At 40.3% G+C, this 19206-nt stretch overlaps 1 protein-coding gene across 3 annotated transcripts; it reads right to left on the reverse strand.

Annotated features, from left to right (window-relative positions):
- Window positions 1–72: 72 nt before the first annotated feature.
- Window positions 73–12907, reverse strand: smg6 (SMG6 nonsense mediated mRNA decay factor). 3 transcript variants are annotated; one of them, XM_015018222.1, is made up of 19 exons: window positions 12711–12907; window positions 9200–11432; window positions 8883–9075; window positions 8079–8189; window positions 7834–7940; window positions 7308–7386; window positions 6608–6718; window positions 6190–6405; window positions 5958–6019; window positions 5659–5804; window positions 5253–5366; window positions 4250–4421; window positions 3740–3959; window positions 3436–3615; window positions 3181–3348; window positions 2890–3034; window positions 2498–2760; window positions 1432–1513; window positions 73–1354 (listed from the first exon to the last, which is right to left on the reverse strand). In XM_015018222.1, the coding sequence occupies exons 1-19, from the start codon at window positions 12799–12801 to the stop codon at window positions 1221–1223; spliced, it is 4827 nt and encodes a 1608-aa protein (XP_014873708.1). In that variant the 5' UTR covers window positions 12802–12907; the 3' UTR covers window positions 73–1220. The 3 variants fall into 3 exon arrangements, with proteins under 3 accessions (XP_014873708.1, XP_014873706.1, XP_014873707.1); XM_015018220.1 differs by having other exon boundaries at window positions 4250–4424; window positions 12711–12906; XM_015018221.1 differs by having other exon boundaries at window positions 73–1351; window positions 4250–4424; window positions 12711–12905.
- Between the last annotated feature and the right edge of the window lie 6299 nt (window positions 12908–19206).

Genomic DNA, 19206 nt, shown 5'->3' on the forward strand with positions numbered 1-19206 from the left:
TCTTTTTTTTTTGGGGGGGCACCGGTTTTTTTTTAACCCCCCAAAAAAAATACCCCCCCCCCCCCCGACCCCCCAATATCTGTCTGTCTGATTGATGTCTTTCTACAAATTTACGGTGACAAATCAGGTATATTTTACCTTTAACAAAAGGAAAGATAAAACATAAAAGATCTCAGTTACGCCTTAGTTCTAAACAGGCAATGCTGATTAAAATAAATTTATCATAAAATGAACAGATTGCTAAAGAGGTATATAAAAGAACAATAAATATATGGAAATATTCGGCAATGCTACTAGATAAAAAAATCCCTCCTTTCATTACATCTGATTAAGAAATGGCCTCATAATCAAGCTAAAGTTACTTTATCACGTCTTTCTGGGATTAAAACTCCCAACAACTAAATCCACCAAATTGCATTGCTCAAAAAATGTTTTTTTTTGCAAATCTCCAAAAAGTTGGAAATATTATATACATGAGATAAAATAAACAAGTGAAACAAAAAAAAAAGATTTTTGCTGTTGTTTTTGTTACTGCCTTGTGTTGTTTTTCTCATAGCACAAAGGTTTCGTATTAGCATCAAGCTGGAGAAAGCTGCCAAAGAAGCATCTAGTGTTTCCTGGTAGGCAGGGAACACACACCGTCTCCATTTGATTCTTTCTCCATTGGACTCGCAATGAAGCCCAAACAAGAATCAGCCCTTTATTCTCCCCTGCTGTAGGTCTGCCTACGCCCCTCAACTCTGCTGTAGAAGCTCTTCAGTTCAAGCCACTGCCTTCAGAGGCAGGCGGTGGGTATAATATTCATTACTGCTGTTTCTAATCAAACAAGTGATTATGGACAGTTCCCCTCTCTGGTTTTATTCCTGAATCCTGCAACCCACAGACCAAACCACTCCGTTTTACCGCTTTTTCTTTCTCTTACAATCTATCAGAGACTCTTAAGTCTCTCTCTCTCTCTCTCAATAGGGGAAGCTCTGTGATCCTAACACATACATACACGCAAACACTTCCTCACAAGGGGGAATCAGCTCAACAACACCACTCTGCTCTTTATTTGCTTGTATTCCTGAAGAAGTGGTTCTTTGCGTTCTCATTATCGTTTCCTTTCCTCACTTATCTCCTCTTCCTCTTCTTCCTCCTCTGCTTTGAGTGTGTCCTCTCTCCTGAGTGACAAGCAGGATTCATCAGCTAGGTTCCTATGGTTTCATCCCGATCCCGGTTCAGCCCACTTTAGCCCAGCTGAGGAAAGACGGGATGTCCCTCACGGGGACGTTGCGGGTCAAAGCCTTGACGCGCAGGTTGCGATCATCCGTGAGGAGGACCACCTCTCTCTGGAGCCTCACTGTTCCATCTGCTTAGAAGAAAGAAAGTTATGTCACAAGGCTGGTTCCACTCATGAAATGCGTTTTCAAGAGAGCCAGTGGTCCATACTTCTCTGAGGAGGCATGAAATCTTTTGCTTTGTCTTTGCAGTAGTGGAGACAGCAGGACAAGATCACATCATCATTGTTACCCTGAAAAAAAAAAAAAGCAACAGCAAATAAAAATCTGTGTTATTAATAGACCTGTTAACACAACAAATTTCGCTGGACAATAATTGTCCCAGATGTTACGCCGATAAATGATAATGTTGTTGAGACCATTTTTAAGAAATATATTGCAAGAACACATTCTTAAAAACCCATAAACTTTTAATTCTAATGAATATTTAACACTGGAACACATTTTAAATATCCATAATAAATAAACAGAATAACCAATAAAACGAATTACAAAGTCTCTGTAAACAAAACTGTCCCTCAAAAAAAGGGGCAGTTGAGACCAAAGCACCAGACTGAAGACTTTTGCACTCTAGTGTTTGGCAGGAAGAGAGAGAAACTAGAAAAACTACAAATTCAATCAATCAATTTTGCTTTAATTTAATTTACTGCTCATTGTGACAGATCTAGTTATTACCAACCAAAACAAACACCTGTTAAATTTAGTATCAGTTTCATACAGAGCCTTGGAAAGTATTTGTACCCCTCACAACCTGATCATATCCCCTCATATTACAATCATGTATTTGGATGAATTCTGTGTGGCGGAACAACAGAGATTAGTGAATCATTTTCAGAATAAAACCATCTCAGAACTTCATCTATTAGTCTTTTGAGGTACATTTCTATCAACTTTGCACATTTTTCTTTGCAAAACCACTGGCGTCATCTCAATAAGCTGCTTAGAGTTTGCCTGTGAACATCGATTTTCAAATCTGGCAACAGATTTTCTGTTGGATTAATGTCAGGACTTTGACTGAGCCATTCTGACTCAACTGTAGCTCTGGTTGAGTGTTTGTTGTTTGTTCACAACTTTCTCTAACAAACCTCTGATGTCTTCACAGAACAGTTGTATTTATACAGATTAAATTACGCACTGCTCAGCTGGTTGCACTTAATTTTAAAAAACCTGCATAGTTGTCAAACATGCGAATATGTCTGCAGACAGACGGCTCCCACCTGTTGTCCAGAGGTGTCCTCACTGCGGAAGGCGATGGACTCCAGCTGATTTCCTCGGCTGGTCAGGGCTCTGAGGCATGGCTCCCGGGCTTCAAACCCTTTTTCTAAGAAAGCCACAGCAGAACGGGCCTGCTCCTGCACGGCCCGCACGTGGGCCACGCTGACGTTGTAGTTGCCTCGGCTGCCACTGCTCCGCCCTCCCATCCCCACTGCGCCGCCAAAAGGCTCCTGGCCTTTAGCCAAACCATCCAACTCTGTAATCACTGGAAGAGAGAGCACAAATCATAAAGTCTGTATGTAATTAAAAAAAAAGTTAATGTTTGCAATATTTGTCATTTTAAACTTTCAAGTTAATTTGTTGAATTTATTATCCGTTTGTGTGTTTCTCTTACCGATGAGAGGCACAACGATTATGTACGTTCCACACTGGAGGAGATTCTTCAGTCCGTCCAAGTGATCAATGAAGCAATTGGTGTCCGGAACCAAAAACAAGGGTCTGACTTCCAGTTCCAACTGACCACCAGTTTGCAGTACCGCCTGAAAAACACACACACACACACACACACACACACACACACACACACACACACACACACACACACAGAAAATAAAGCTGGATTCTGCCTCTGATCAGCTGAACTCTACAGTTCAAACCTGCTCGACTCCCTCAAACCGTTTCATACCTGGATTTTGTCTCTGCGCTTCTGCTGCTGCGCCAGCTTGTTAGCGAGGGCGTGCCGCCGCGCCTTTAGCTCCTTGATGTCATTCTCACTTTCTCCTGCCTCCTCAAAATCCTCCTCTTCTTCTGACCCAGAAAGAGATGACTCGGCCTCAAGTATGACGTCATCAGACTGCCAGCCAGACGAAGATGAGAATAACATCAGCTTTTTGTTGTGAGATTCTGTTTGTTCCTTCTATAGATGCATAGACAAAGTCACCTCTTTCTCTGTTAACGAATCCTGCCTGCTCCTTGTATCTTCTGAGTGGTTAGGTGAGGAAGACGTTGCCACAGACACGTATTTGCCTCCCTTGAAGGCTAACAGAGGTTCTTCTTGTCCACACAGAGCCTCCAGGAAGTACTTCAGAACCGTCACTCTTTTACAATCTGCTGCTGTAGCCTGAGAAAACAGGATGAAGGTTAATATGTGCCTCAAGGCACGATGTGGATACTTGGGGCTGTGTGCCAAATGTTGAAAATAAAAGCATGTAGTCCGCAGTGTGCTGGTTTAACAACCCACTCACCATGTCGGTGTGTTTGTCCGTGTAACACGGCTCCTGTGGCGCTGCTAGCAGAGGTACAAAGCCAGCGAGCAGCTTGTCCTCCTTCAACTGAAGCACAGTCAGTTCCTCGTCTCCCTCGCCTTCATCAGTATCCACTTTGTACAGCAGCATCTCCTCGTGGTCCACACGTGCCAGTGCATTGCAAAAGTCAGCAAGGCACTGCCAAACGTTGGGACTGCACCTTGATCACCAGATTATGACAAGAATCGGTGAGATCACATAGAATCAATAAAACGCGGCGAAGTTTGTGGTTTCATACAATCGTTCTACCAAAATCTTTCAGCAAACATTTGACACAAAAGCGGTCAAATATCTGTAATTGATTCTGATAACAGAATAATGACATTGCTATTGAGTCTGAAAGGAGCATAAATAAGTTAACATGAAGTTTCAAGACTAGAATCTAAATGTCAGGTCCACAAATGATTTCCACCGTCTTTAAATGGAAGGGAAAACTAAAATTTTACTCACTCCAGACTGCATGGTGGTGGGTTCCACTCTTCTGGATGTCCTAACATCCAGTCTGACCACACTTTGATGCTGGGCAGCAGTTCTCTCAGGTCCAGCGGGAAAGCAGAGACTCTGACCATTCCCTGCAGCTCTTCAGTTTTCCCCTCCTCTTCTCCATCTGTCATGGGTACTGCTTCTGAAAGAGAGCAACACTGAGCTTATTTGTATTTATTACTGAGTAATACACAACCAAACATAAATGAAATCAAACACGCTGATGATTTTCTCAATCACTAGCTGCGTTTTCTTTATGAATGTGAGCAAATATTTGTTGATATTCTGCTGTTGAAAAAAATTATTTTTGCAATTGCGGCATTTCCATTAAACTAAAATCATGCATGAATATGCTTGTTCACACGATGAGTCATTAAAAATCACGGCAGTGACAGATATTATCAGTTACATGACATATTCATAGTTCAGCCATCAGAGGACACGGCGGTGTCTTATTCAGGCGTTGGAGCGACAAACGCCTCGGACTTGGCAGCGGATATGTATGTGATGTTTTGGGGAAACCAAAATATATTTGGATATATAAATAACCATATATCCAAATATGTTGCACCGGATACCTTATGCAACAATTACAAGGTTCAAGGTGGGAGGGGAATACAGCATAACAATCCTGCAATAAACACTGCAAACTCCAACTGCTACAAAAACCGACAGAATGACTGACATTTTCTGTTCTATTTGAATGTTTTCTCCAAGAATCACTTCTATCAGAGCATAAATAAATGTTTTTTTTTTTTTATTGTATATGGGCAGAAGCAGCAGAGCTGTACAACTCAGGGCAGTCGGTTTAGTAAAACCGTTTCATTTTTTATGCATTTTATTTTAGTCATCTTTACAAACGCCACAAAATACTGATTAAATAGTTAATTTTACCCATTTGTAGTCAAGGACATGCACAACAAATAAGTGAGAAAAATGGAGCTGAAGGGTAATAGACCAATAGTTTTACCTGCAGGAGTTTCCTTGAGAAGCTCAGTGCATCGCTGCACCAGCAAAGCAAACATGTCCAGGCCTAAAGCTGTGCTTTGTTCTAATAAAACAGACCGGACATCTCCTTCTTCATCTGGCAGAGAAAAGGTACTTCAGTTATTATTTGTGTGTAATCATGACATGCATGTTTACTTTTTAACTTGAATTAAACACTATAAAATATATATATATAAAAGAGGAAATATAAGCAGCCAGGTTAAGATCTTTCAGTGCCTTCCTACTTTAAATTTCATCAGGAGAGCTTTAGCATTCTCAAATTTCCATAGCAAATATTACACCAAATATTCAGACTAAATGGATTGTGATAGCACGACGATCCATTTCAAATGTCATTTTAACTATAATCATCTGTATTTGTTTGTTACCTCTGCTGTGGGCGTTGTATATGGCAAACATGTTGATGGTGATGATCTGCAGCAGGTTTGTAAACCCGAGCAGTGAAGGGCCGTGCTGAAGAAGAGTCTTAAACTCCTGCAGAACACGGCTCGCCACTCCGGGGAAGGACTCCATGCTGTGCAGCCGCAACACAGAGAAACACACACCCGTCAAACTTATCCGGCACCAAATCAAAATGAAAAAATAATTCTCAAATAATAATTTAGCTTATTTTAAATTCTACACATTAAATTCAGGAAGAAGCTGGAAAATACGAGCCACCACTCACCCCACTTTAGTGAAGAGCTTTCCGTGTGCATGCAGGAAACTCAAAATGAATCTCTTATTCAGCTGGAGAAAAAAGAAGGTCAGAAGTAAGCAAAAAATGCTCCAGGAAAAGACAAGTGTAAGGACTTACAGTAAGAAAAATTTGAGAGCTGTATGAAGATGAAAACAGAAAAACCTCAATCAGGAAATATTTTATAACTACAAACCATGTATTGCAGCTAGATGGCTTTTACCTCAGTAGCACTAAGGCTGCCCAGCTCTCCATCCTGCTCTGAGTCTCTGCTGGACTCGCTGCCCCCCCTCTGTGAGGACGGGGTTGTGGTCTGGCCACTAGGACGGATCCAAATCTCCACACGTGCGCCGTCGTCCCATTTCCTTCTTCCTTTCACTGCTGGACCCTGGGAGCCTCCTTCCTGCTCCTGCCTCCTCCTTCGCTCAAACTGTTCAGCCTGTTGGAATACATCACAAACTTTCTCTGATTCAACTGTGGATTTAAAACGCAAAATGTCGACTTTATCTCTTCAAAACGGTCGACGACTTTCTCATACACGCTGAGTATTTTGACAAGGTACAACACTTGACGTCCTAGGAAGCGGCTTTTTTTGAAAGCGTTTCCGAGCTGAGCTGTGAAAGGTTTTTCATTTGCCTTACCTTCCGCTTAGCTTCCTCAAAGAGGCTCATTAGGCTCTCCTTTGCTGTCAGGATGGGATTGGAGGCGGCCAAACTGCGCATGTAATAATACACAGCATCCAACTTTCGCTTCTGCAGGTGAGAGAGATTTTAAAATTATAAAATGAGTAGATAATTAACTGTACTATCAAAAGACCAACAATTTTTACTTTTAACTCGTTTTATACAATAAAGGCTAGATGTAATCTAAGAAATTACTGATGGATTATATCCACATAGTGTGACTGTAAACTATCACACACCAACAGCTGGACAGAAAGCAATGCAATCTTTTCTGCCATCATTAACATAAAAAATATATTTGAATTCTGGACTTTTAGGGACAAGATGTACACCTCATCAGATTCTCAGTTTGTTCATAACCAACAGCTGCTGGCTCTGGATGCTACAGAATGGCAAAGTGCTATTTCACTTTTTTGATCTCTGGACAAATTTGATCAGCTCAGTTTGAAAACCTTGAAATTGTCTGGATTATCCTAACACATGAATCTTTAGTGGTTGTGTAATATTTTTATTTTCTTATCGATCTTTTCTGTAATTAGCAGGGAAAAGCTGTAATCTAGTGCAGTACATGAAAATAAATGAAATAAAAATGACTGTTTAGTCATGGCAACTTAACGTCTGATTAAATATTTAATTTAACAATCTTGACATCACTTACTGTATAAACTGCCAACAAAGCCAGCTGGTTGTAGGGGCGTCCATTTTTAGGCGCAATCTGCTGGGCTTTCAGGTACCAGCTGAGAGGAAACAAATATGAAAACATTAGAGCAACAACATTTGCAGAATATTATAACTTTAAACAGGTGCTGTGATCTGCAATTAGGATATTGCACATCACAATATCTTAAACAGGATGGTTCAAAATATTTTTCCTGGACTAAAAAGTTATATGACTTTAACACTAAAATTGAATGCCTCTATGAAAATACATATTTATTGATCTATTTTGATTTATTCAATCTTTAAGTTTAGGATTTGTAAAACAAAATTAAGCTTAATGATAGCATAATGATTTCTGCCAGTTGAGTAAAAGTGAATTTAAGATATTCTTATGTCAGAAATAAACTCCAGACCATTTTTAAATTAACTAAATTAAAATGTATTTATAAAACAAAAACAAATTTGAACATGAATTGAGTGTTTTTATAAGGATTTATAGAAACACTCCTGAAATAACTGCCTACCTGCGAGCCTTGCCATAGTTGGCAGAGTTAGTGGCCTGTTCTCGGTACCGTGCAATATCGCCCTGACAAATCATGCATCGCTGAGCACTGATGAGTGCATACTTTACCTAAAAGTTAAAAAACAAAGAGAAAAAGTAAGTTTAAAACCAAACAGATACATTTAGAAAACAGTCTGGTTGTAAGTAAGTTGCTTCCTGACAGCAGTATAATTAATAGGTTTCACACACAAAGCAGGAATTACATACCGTTTTGCGTAACGGACGGGTCCTGATAGCCATGCCATCCATGTAGTTTTCTAATGTGAACTGGTACACCGCCTGCAGCTTCTGAAGCAGCGCGTCAAAGAAAAGTGCTCCCTGTGAAATAAAGAAAATTAAAATGGTGATATTTTCTATGTAGGACTCATTCATACATGTTTCAACAGATTATCTTCCTAAACAAACAACTGTTACTGTTGTTGACAGCTGGACGGTTTGATGGACACGATTTTTCAAGAAGCTATTTAAGAGTAAAGTGTAAAAATATGTTTTATCTTCCTAGTCATGGCAGCTAAATGTCTAATTCTGAACAGTATGTTTAGTCTGCTAATTTAAATTCAAGCTCTACATCCTGAGAACAGTTCTGACAATGAATACTTGGGTCCATGTGTTGTTAAACTCTACACTGACCAGCGTGTTTTAGACGATTTAGACGAAAGGGGGAAAAAAAGCAGATTTGCCTGCTGTGTGAACGCATTAACCTCAAAATAAAACACATTTTTTTCATGATTAGATGGACCCACAAAGCATGAACACACTACATGTGTGCTGTAAAAGTTTATCACCAACATTTAATGTAGTGGTTTTCAACTTCTGAGGACTCATTGCCCACCAAAGTTCATGCCAATAAATTATGCAAATTAAAATTGCTCTCAGAAATTGAACTTTTGGTTTTGATCAGCTGTAAATCACAAGCACTAAAATTAATAACAATGTAACACTTTACACCCCAATAATGAGTGAGACTGCAAAGTGGACTCTTGACCTGCTCTTTTCCAAAGTGTGTGTTACCTCATCTAGAAGCGTGAGCAGCATGTTCCTGATGTCATGCGTGTTGTCACAGCCGGGGTCTTTGAGCAGCTGCCGGAAGCGTTCGATCACCTGGTAGAACACGTTCTTCCACAGAGCCTGATCCACATTCTGAGAGTCGGAGAACTCGATGTCCATCAGAATGATCCGCTCATACAGGCCCAAAAGGTCGGCTCTTCAAGAAACAACAACAAAGATTTCCAATATTATTATTTTAGTAAGTCCAGACGAGCTAAACAACAAACTCAACCCTAAAGCATTAAATCCATATTCCCCCCCGCAGCAACCAAAACACTCACCTGAGCTGGGACATGCGATCCAAGCCATCTGCACTCACTCTGTCCCTGGAGATCAAGTTACTGAGCTGAAGTTCATGAGCATCTGCAGACTTCAGCATTCGGCCCAGCTCCTCTTCAAACGTCAACCCGCCTGCTACGCCTGGCTGGCTATACCCTGCTCCCCTGTAACTCCCGCTGAATGGACTTGTACCCGGACTCGGGTACATACCGTTAGGGTGAGTCATTTGGTACGGCCCCATGTTATACGGGTAAGGATAGCGCTGGCCGGTGGTGGAGTTCGGGCTGTTGGTGGCCATGGGGTAGCAGTAAGGGTTGTCAGAGTTTTGGAATTTGTAGTATGCCATGGCAGCGGCCTGCTGGGACTGGAAGTGATCCCCTTGCCCCACCGGAGGGCTGCCGGCAAGCTCGTCATCCGTGTCCAGAAAGTGAAGCTGCCCATATCCCGTCCCACTCTGCAGATACAGCGGCTGTTTAAGTGCTGCGTGTTTGGACGACTGGGTGTTGGCGAGAGCAGGTTTCTGGTCAGGGTTGTTGGGGTCCCAGAGGCGTCTCACCCCTCCTCCTCGGCCTCCTCTGGTCCTGCCAGCTGCTCCTCCCCGGGTTCCGGCAGAAAAAAGCCTCTGACCCACCTCGGGTGAGTTGGAGATGTCTGTGCGGGCTGGCAGCACCAAGATACCCCGGCCCCTCCCACGAGGGACTGGGCTGTCCTTAGCGACAGGTGACTGATTATCTAAAGAAACCCGAAGGATTCCTCGCCCTCCACTTTTGTTTGACGCCTTCCACTCCTCCCCTCGTTTTACTGCACTAATTTCTTCCTTCCCCACACCTTTTCTCCTTCTTCTCCTATCTGCTTCCTGTCTGTCACACACCTCACTCCCATCCTGTGATTCTGTTGAAGAGTGTCTCCTTGGCCCCTCACATTTATCCCCCACCTCCTTGTTGTTTTGCCCAGGGAGGCGTGGCCACTTGACGCCCTCCATGCCCATGTGTTGCCTGGGGCCATCTTGGCTGGTTACACTGCTCGCTGAACTGCTGCTGTAAGTTCTGTTTCGGGAGTGTCGAATGTTTGATTTGGAATATCGCTTGGAGTTTGGTGTAGTGGCATTTAAATTAGATCTGTGTCTATCACGCTCTTCTACAACCCTGTCCCGGTGGCTCCCTGTTTTAGCAGCTTTTTCAGCGTCTTTAAAGTTGCTGTTGTTGTCCTTTATTTTATGATTTTCTCTGGGATTATCGTTTCGTTTGCTGTGGTGTGGCTCTCCTGGTTTTTCAGATTTTCTCTTGTCAGTATTAGGAGCTCTCTTGTCTTTTTCCTTCTCAGGTTTCCGCTGATTGTTCTTTCTACTTTGGTTTGCTTCCTCTTCTCGTTTGGATTCCAGATGCGTCTCATTTTCTTCTTTTTTCTCCTTCTCTCCTCCTCTTCTCCGGCGGTTACCCTTCTCCTTTCTATCTGTCTTTTCTTCCTGGCATCTGGTTTCTCCACCTTGAGCACTCCTTTCTTTTTCTCTACTTGGACCCCCAACCTCCCCTTTCTCTTTTATGTTGAGTCTTTCTACTTTGCTCATAATTTTCTCCACTGTTTGGTCCACAGTTTGTCTTCCTTGCTCTGTAGGTTCTTCATTAGAGTCAGAGAATTTTACCTTATCTTTCCCTCCATGCTTGGGTATTGATTTTTTACTACTCCCTTCGCCTGCACTCAACAGAGACTCTGGCTCCGGGGTTAGCCCTTGTTTCTTGGGGGAAGGTTTATCCAGCTCTCTTCCAACACCGCAGTCCTTTCCCTGCACGTTCCTGCGGCTCCCTGGTTGATAGAACTCTCTGTCAGGCTTGCGGACTTTCTTGACAGGTTTAGGAGCTCCTGAAGCATCTTGTTGTTCTTTGTCATTTTCACTGTTTGCATCGGTTTTACCCAGAGACTGGGTGCCTTGTTTACAGTTCAGGCTGTTACTGCCGTCGCCTCTCATTCTGTCCTCATCCTTGTTTTTGGTACCTGAGAGGTCTGTGCACTCTTGTCTATCTAAAACATCTTCGGAGACTCTGTTTTTCACACTCATCGATGACTGATCACTCTGTTGTGCTTTGGCATCTAGAGAATCCCTCTGACCAGGTTCTCCTTCCTCGCTGTCCTGATGACGGCGTCCGTGTCCAGCCGCTGGGTGGTAACGCTGCAGATCAGGATGTTTCGCTTCACGCCGCTTATGCTGCTTGTGTTTTTTGCGTTCCTGTTGCTCCTCTGCAGAAGGTAGGAAGATAAGGTAAACATCAGTCATCAAGACAAAAAAAATGCTGAATGTGAGAATTAAAGAGCAGCATCAGCTAAAGACACATTAATGAAATGTATATTACTTAATACATAATTACTAGTATTACTTTATATATTTATTGCAATGAGTTATGCCTTGACAGCATCTACCTGCCCTGAGGAATGCAGCACTATCTAACACTGTATGTCTAAACCATTTCAAAACACCTTAAAATCCAATGCCTATTAGTTATTTTCACACAAGAATTGTGTCAGAAACTTTGAATTTATTGTGGATTTTCTCTAAATTGACACAGAGTCAAAACAATACAAATACACACATATATATATATATATATATATATATATATATATATATATATATATATATATATATGTATCACTAATCTACATTGATTGACACCATGATACTGCAAGACCCACAAGAAAATAATTATTGGCCCATTTCTACTTTTCCCCTGCTTTTATTGCTTTATTTAGTTTATCTGTGATTTCTTCTGACATACATATGAGGCAAGCAGTTAGAGAATCAAAATGAAGTAGAATGTAATGTTTACCAGAGTTTGACAACGTAATCTTAAATAAAGTATTTGTGCTTAATAAGCAAATGAGAAGTACATCTATATCTACAAGTGTAAATAACAAGCAAGACCTGTATTTTAAAAATGAAACTACTGTCATGTCATTGTTAATAACCAATGAAGTAACAGTAAACATATGAAAACATACGGATTTGACATCTAACACTACAAACTGCTACATAAAAACGTAAAAAACGACTGATAACTGACAATACCATCGGCCACCTTAGTAAAGGGTTTTAAAATAATAAACATTTGTTATCTTCGGTGATAAGGTAGCTATAATTGTTAGGTAACGTTCCCTAGTGGCATACCGTTAATGAACGTTTACTTTACAAACTTTCCGTTTAAATAACACATGATTTATGCAAGCACACAAACCTCAAATGTTTAAATATACGAATTTTTAAAAGACAGAAAGAATAGAAAGCATATTCAAACATATATTTAGCAATGAAATATTCGGCCTGGTTTGAAGCGCAGCTTCCAAAAAAGTAACGCACAGATAAGCCCAGAGCTGTGCGGCTAACAACATTAGCTACACACAAACTTAGCAGCACCGCGGGCCACTTCCTGCTAACTTAGACAGTCACCTACTGTTTTACTAGAGTTTACTGAGTCTTTAACCAGCGCTGGCACTCCTAGAAAGATGCTCACGGTCTCTTACCGTTCAAACGATCGGTCATTTGCACTGAATTTGTAGATTCTGCGCGAAGTTCCGCTGCTGAGATTCGTACTCTATCCAGTTCGTTCGCCATCTTCGCTATCAAACAAACATAACAAGTACGGTGTCCCGAACGGGTCAAATGTTCAAGCGGAGGGAATTTTGTATTCTAAACAGATGGGTAATATAGTGCGTTTCCAGTCTACGGAGCCCTACAGGGGACATGGGAATTTTTTTTCTTTTGGGTTCTCTCGCAATACTTTTGCGTTTGCAGTATTCAGTTATGCCGCTTATGAGTACGTTATTGCGAGAAAACGCAAAACCTTTTGCGAGGGAACGCAAAAGTTTTGCGAGGGAATGCAAGAGAAAACTAATTTCCCATTTCCCCTGGAGGGCTCCGTACCAGTCGAACCATAAAGACAATATTTAAATTAATCTAATTACATAAATGACCAAAAACAGAAACAGGGGTTTACAAGAAATGTGAAAAGAATACAAGTCATAAAACAACTCATAGCAACCATACATAAAACAAGGTAGCAGATGTTTATTTTATTTCAAATGTATTTAAATAGGACATTAAACAACATTACATTTAAAAGAAAGAAGACACTGTCCTTCCTACAGGGCCTCTAGCCAAAGGCTAATGCAGGCCTGTTCCTTGGTTAGTCTTTTAGAAGTCAACATTGAAAATGAAATGAAACACATAAAACTAACAGTGGAATAATACTTGTAGTATTACATAAAAAATATATTTTTTAAACAGTAAAATGTAACAAATGATATAAATAGCATACCCAACCTCAAAGACAATATAACATTTTCTTAAATCAATTGATTCTCTACATATTTTTAGCTGCAGACAGTACCCCAAAACTTATACAATCACAGATATAGAAAGACAATAATTCCAACAATAAAATACTAAAAATAACTGTTTGTAACACATGTTCCTCCGTAAGAAAAATAAGATCTTAAACCTTCATTTTTGTCTCAGCAATAGTTTCAGAATCACCACTTCAATATTGAGCAACATTAATTTGATACTATGGTGAGACCAGTGGTTCAGTTTTTTTCACATTATTTATTTATTGTTTTTTTAACTCATGATTAATATTTAAAGAAATATAAGCATAGATAAAAAAAATAGAATTATATAATTATTACGTAGATCTTGACCTACATATGTGAAGCCTGGGGGAAGAGGTCTAGGGCTCCACATTACATAAACACACTGACTGAAAGTGTTAATATACTGTACAACGTGAAGACTTTGTACTGTATTCCTCACACTGTCCACTAGATGTCAGGATTGATTACATGGTGTGATATCTTCCCAATCTGATTTTTTCCTGTACCCTGAAAATCAGCCCAGCAACAAACTTTCTCCCCTCTACTCTCAGGGTTTCTACCACACTTTCTCTGTCCTGTTTTATTCTCATCACTTTGATTTAAACATACCTGCAATACAGAAGCTCTGCATCTGTTTGAGAGACTATATTCTAATATTCTACCCAGTAAGTAGCTCTGTGGCTGATGCTCTCTTTATTTCTTCAGCTTTATTTCCCTAGCAACACCACATTAAAGGAGTCAGACTCTCCCATCCCGTCCATTCGTCTGCCACACCGAATGTTTCGTTCTTCTTAAATGTTACTCCATCATGATTTGGCTCACTTATTTTGTGTGGTAATCAGATCATCCTGATGCTATAATAGTCCCTCTTGGTTAAAAACATAATTGCCCTATACAACAACTGATTCAGTTATCACATGTGAACTTTTATTCAAGGGATATTTCAAGATTTTGTGGTTCCATTAAAACCTGCAGAATATATAACTCTGTTGTTCTGTTAATTTAATATAAATCCAAATTAGTTGGACCTAGAGGAAGATGACCAGTCCAAGAAAGAAGCTAGGACCAGAGAACACATGTCAAAAACTTTTATTTTCAAAAACGATTCACTAGTTTATAAAAAAGCAAGGTCATAAACTGCTGCCACTTTTAAATTCATTAATGTCTGAAGAAGCCAATGTCTAAAGAAGCCATCATCTGTAATCATTATAAATTGAAATCTTTTCTATTAGGTACTTCATATAACAGGAATATTTTACATGTTCTGGTTTCAATGTGACCCCATCCCTAAAATATCATATTAACAGAATAAATCAAAATTAAAACACTAAACAGAAAAAGAAATATTGGCTTTACCTCAAAATCTTCCTGGAAGTTGGACCCACAATCAATCTTCCAGCAAAATCGCCAGGAATAAGGAATATTTTTAGTGCCATATTGCCTTTTATTCCTGCTTTTCCATGGAAATAATCATCTGCTTTTCTGCAAATACCCACCAAATTCATATGTGACCATATTGAACGTTTCAAAGAAAAAGCCTGTGTGTGACCTGCTTCCATGTTTCTGAGATGGAGTTAATGAAGTATGGCTGAAGGACATTTCAGTTTCAACCTCTTCTCAGACCGGCCTATAGTTTCAGTCATAAATCCAGAAACGAATCTGGATTTATGGTAAATGAAGATGCCAAGACAGTTAGCCACTACAGAGGAGATAGTAACTGCTTATAACCTCACTTCAAAACCTCTGAGCTATTTCTTTAAAAGGTTTATTTTAAGTGCACAGGATGTACTTTGGCTCAGTATTAATATTCAGGTACTGTAAGTCACTCTGATTTAAACCACACAAAGGATAGCTAACAAAAATTATGAGTAAAATAATACCCTCACGAATCTTACAATGTTTAATCACTGATATTACCACACTGCCTTACCATTTTTGGTTTTACTGCTCACTATAAATGAATTATTCCTGCATAGAACAAGAAGTCACATTGTGTGTGAATGCATAACTGTTCCGATACTGCAAGCAGTGGGTCCTGATGAAGCGCTGGCACGCCAGGGGTTGGAGAATGTTTCGTGTCTGCAGTGGAGAGATTTGAAAAGGAGGGGGATAAAATAGGGGGGTGCCGGAAGTGGTGGGCGTGTGTCTCCCTCTGTGTGTGTGTGTGTGTGTGTGTGTGTATGAGAGAGAGAGAGAGTGTGTGTGTGTGTGAGTGGAGGGTAGGAATTGTCAGCGCTGCACCACAGTGCAGGTGGAGCAATGCAGGATGACAAGAGCCACAGAAGGACAGAGAAGAGGAGGCAGGGAGCTGGTGGGGGGAGAGAGGTGAGAAGACATGATGCGGGAGGAGAAAGATGAGGAGTAGTAGGAGGAGGGGAGACCATGAATACAGATGAGAAAAGCGGGGGAAGAAGAAGCAGAAGAAGAAGAAGAAGAAGAAGAAGAAGAAGAAGAAGAAGAAGAAGAAGAAGGAGGAGGAGGAGGAGGGAGTTTGTGCAGGTGAATCTCAGACATTTTGGAGGGTGGGGGGATCTCCAGTCCAATCATGTCTCCATTTCTCCTGTCCCCCCATCTCACTTCACTCTTTTCTGTCCCTCTCTCTCCTTGTCTCCCCCCATGTGGGACACCAGCAGGTGGGAGGAGATGACTTTTCAGAGATGATTGGAGCAGAGGAGGAAGGAGAAGGACAGATGGGGGGAATACAGCCAGTGGGAGTAAAGGCTGGAGCTGAATGAAAATGCTGCTACTGAGTTACAATTAAAAGTGTAAAAAAATGGCAGAGAGGTGAGAGGACTGCTATTGATTCAGCGTCTCATGTTTTGTGAAAGACAGAACAGGAAGAAAAACCAAAGAGGAAGATAGGCAGAGGCCAGAGGCTGGTGTGATGCATAAACTCTGGCACAAGATGGAGTATATCCATGTCAAGTGGGTTTTAATGTATAATTCACAGAAAGAGATGGAGAGGGAGCAACAGTGGAGGAATGAATCTAGAGACAATATGACATGGACCACATGGAGTGATGAGTCAATAGTGCGGCGGAACAGAAAACGGAGAATTTTAAACAAAGATCCGAGGCAGAATGTAACAGAGACTGGAGAAGTTTAAGTTTCAGGGGCTGAATCGAATGATTTCTTTTATCCAAAGTTTCAATAAAGGGATCACTCTGATTTCACCACACATTCTTAGTCTTTCTATTCCTAAACCTAACACTGTTTTAAATAAATGACATACATGAAACCAACTGTATAGGTCAAGTTTTTTTGTAGGTTTGCTGTAAATTTCTGCTAGTTATTCAAAACAGGTTTTTTGTAGTGTCCTGTGTTATGGTGCTGCAATTGGGAAACAGTAACTTAGAAGCACAAAAACATAGAGCAGAATATAAAAAAAGTACTTCTTTATATTTTCACAGCCAAAAACTTTGCAGTATTTTATTGAGATGAGAAACATGTGATGTGTACTTGTATCCTCTTTTGCTGTTCTTATAGCTGAAACTTCTTGATTGAATGAAATAATTTTACATTTAAATCTGCCAGGGGATTGCATAGTTTTGGTTTGGATAGTTTTGGGCTTTTCTGAGCAGCACCCATTGTTCTCCACTCAGTTTGAAATGGGTTTTCTTCTGTTGCCCAGTAAATGACCTCACTTTTCTTCCCATGCCAGCTGAAGACAGTCTTTCCCAAACCACTATGCTGCCACCACCATGTTTAGAGGAGAAACATTAGAAATGTGGTTTAATTTCACCAGAGCTCCATCTGCCAAATGACTTGTGAAAAACTGAACAAGAAACATCTTTTAGTTTTTCCTTCAACAATGGCTTCCTGAAGAATATAAATGATTCTACAAGGCACAATATTTAAAATCAGGACCAAAACTATTTGTACCACATCCTTCAGCCAATGAACAAATAAAATAACATTTAAGCAAAAATAAATAAAAAGAAAACAAAACGGAACAGTCTGGATTATGCAGTTTTATAAATTGATCTATGCCTCATAGAAATCTGAACTTCCTGCTGAAAACAAGTAAACAGACACACTAAATCTGAGCGACAGCCCCAAACACACATGTACATTCACAAACCGTCTCCCACACTTTTACACACAGAGCTGGCATCGCATGTTAATTACATTCACCATATGTCTTGGCATAATGTTGTGAAGTTTCGACTGAGTCACCGTTGGAGTTACAGCAGATACAAATACGGATGTAACAGAAGTGTTGGTACAGGATTTTATAGACTGATCACTTCAAGTCTCTCTATGTGTTTTCAGATCATGGGATTGATCCTGTCATGTGACTCCAGGGAGGAAAAAATTGGTTTTAATTATCCCATCTTTACCAAATTAGAATGAACAAATTAACTTAATAGACAGGATTTTATGTCTAAAATATGTTTTTATTTTCTTAAAAATACATACCCTAAGATGACTGCTTTAATACATGGCATCACTGGAAAAACAAACAATATAATCCACGAAATTAGGAAGAGAACAAAGAATTTGAAACTTTTAGAATCAATACCCAAAAAATCAGGATTGTTCATTATTACGTAGCCAAAGAGATTTTCGTCAAATTAAACAAATTCTTTGTAGTATTTGAAGAAAGACATTGTGTTTTTATTTTAAAGAAGAAACCATTAAAATATTCTGTTTCAAACACTAAACAATTTCATAATAAATTATAGAAAGGCCAAATGATGCAGAAATGGGGAAGGAATGGGGTTTTTTATTTTATTGGACTTCAATATATTTATGTGTGTGTGAAGCAGATGAAAAAAAGATCCATGATTTAAAAAATGTATAATGAACTGGTGTCCTGTTCAGAGTGTGCCTGCCTCTTGCCAAATGGCTGCTGGAAACAGACACACTGAAAAGTGTGGGTCCGGATGTATTCAGCTCCCTTTACTCTATAAAACTTCTATTTTTACTTCCGATTATTTTAATTTTACAACTTTGCATCCCAATTAAAATGTGTCCTCACACAGCTCTTCCTCTGCCTTCGTCACACTAAAACTCTGAAAGTTTGTAAGTCTGGTTTTGTAATAAGTATATCTGCTCAGGTGAATGTGTGTAAGTGGGTGGAAGTGGAGATGCCGCTGTGTGTGAAAATGTAGGCAAGAAGAGCACAGACGCAGCAGAGTAAAAGATGTGAGGGCGAGAGGGGTTTCACTAAGAAACACCCACTCCTTCCAAACCTCCTCTCTCTCTCTCACTCTCCCTCTCTCTTTCTCTCTCTCTCTCTCTCTCTCACACACACACACACACACGCACACGCACACACTCAGACATAGTCTTTCTAGTTTCTCAAGGACTTTGCATTGACTTCTATTCATTTCTCATTAATTGCTATAATCTAACCCTGGCCGTTTCTCTAAGTCTAACTAGTACTAGTACACGTCTCACCTTAAACCTAACCTGAACTCAATTCACACCTTAGTCCTAAACCTAACCCCAAAAACAGCACTTCTTCTCATGGGGCCCTGGCTTTCTGCCCCACACGGAGCAAATGGTCCTCACAATGTAGTATCTGTTGGAAAAATGGGCCTTACAAATGGTAAACACACACACACACACACACACACATGCACACCCCCCCCCCCCCCCACACCACAACCCCCCCCCCACCAACAACACACAACCCCCCCCC

This window comes from Poecilia latipinna, unplaced genomic scaffold (assembly GCF_001443285.1).
Source record: "Poecilia latipinna isolate Pla-1442-1.1 unplaced genomic scaffold, P_latipinna-1.0 Scaffold2249, whole genome shotgun sequence".
NCBI classification, from domain to species: domain Eukaryota; kingdom Metazoa; phylum Chordata; class Actinopteri; order Cyprinodontiformes; family Poeciliidae; genus Poecilia; species Poecilia latipinna.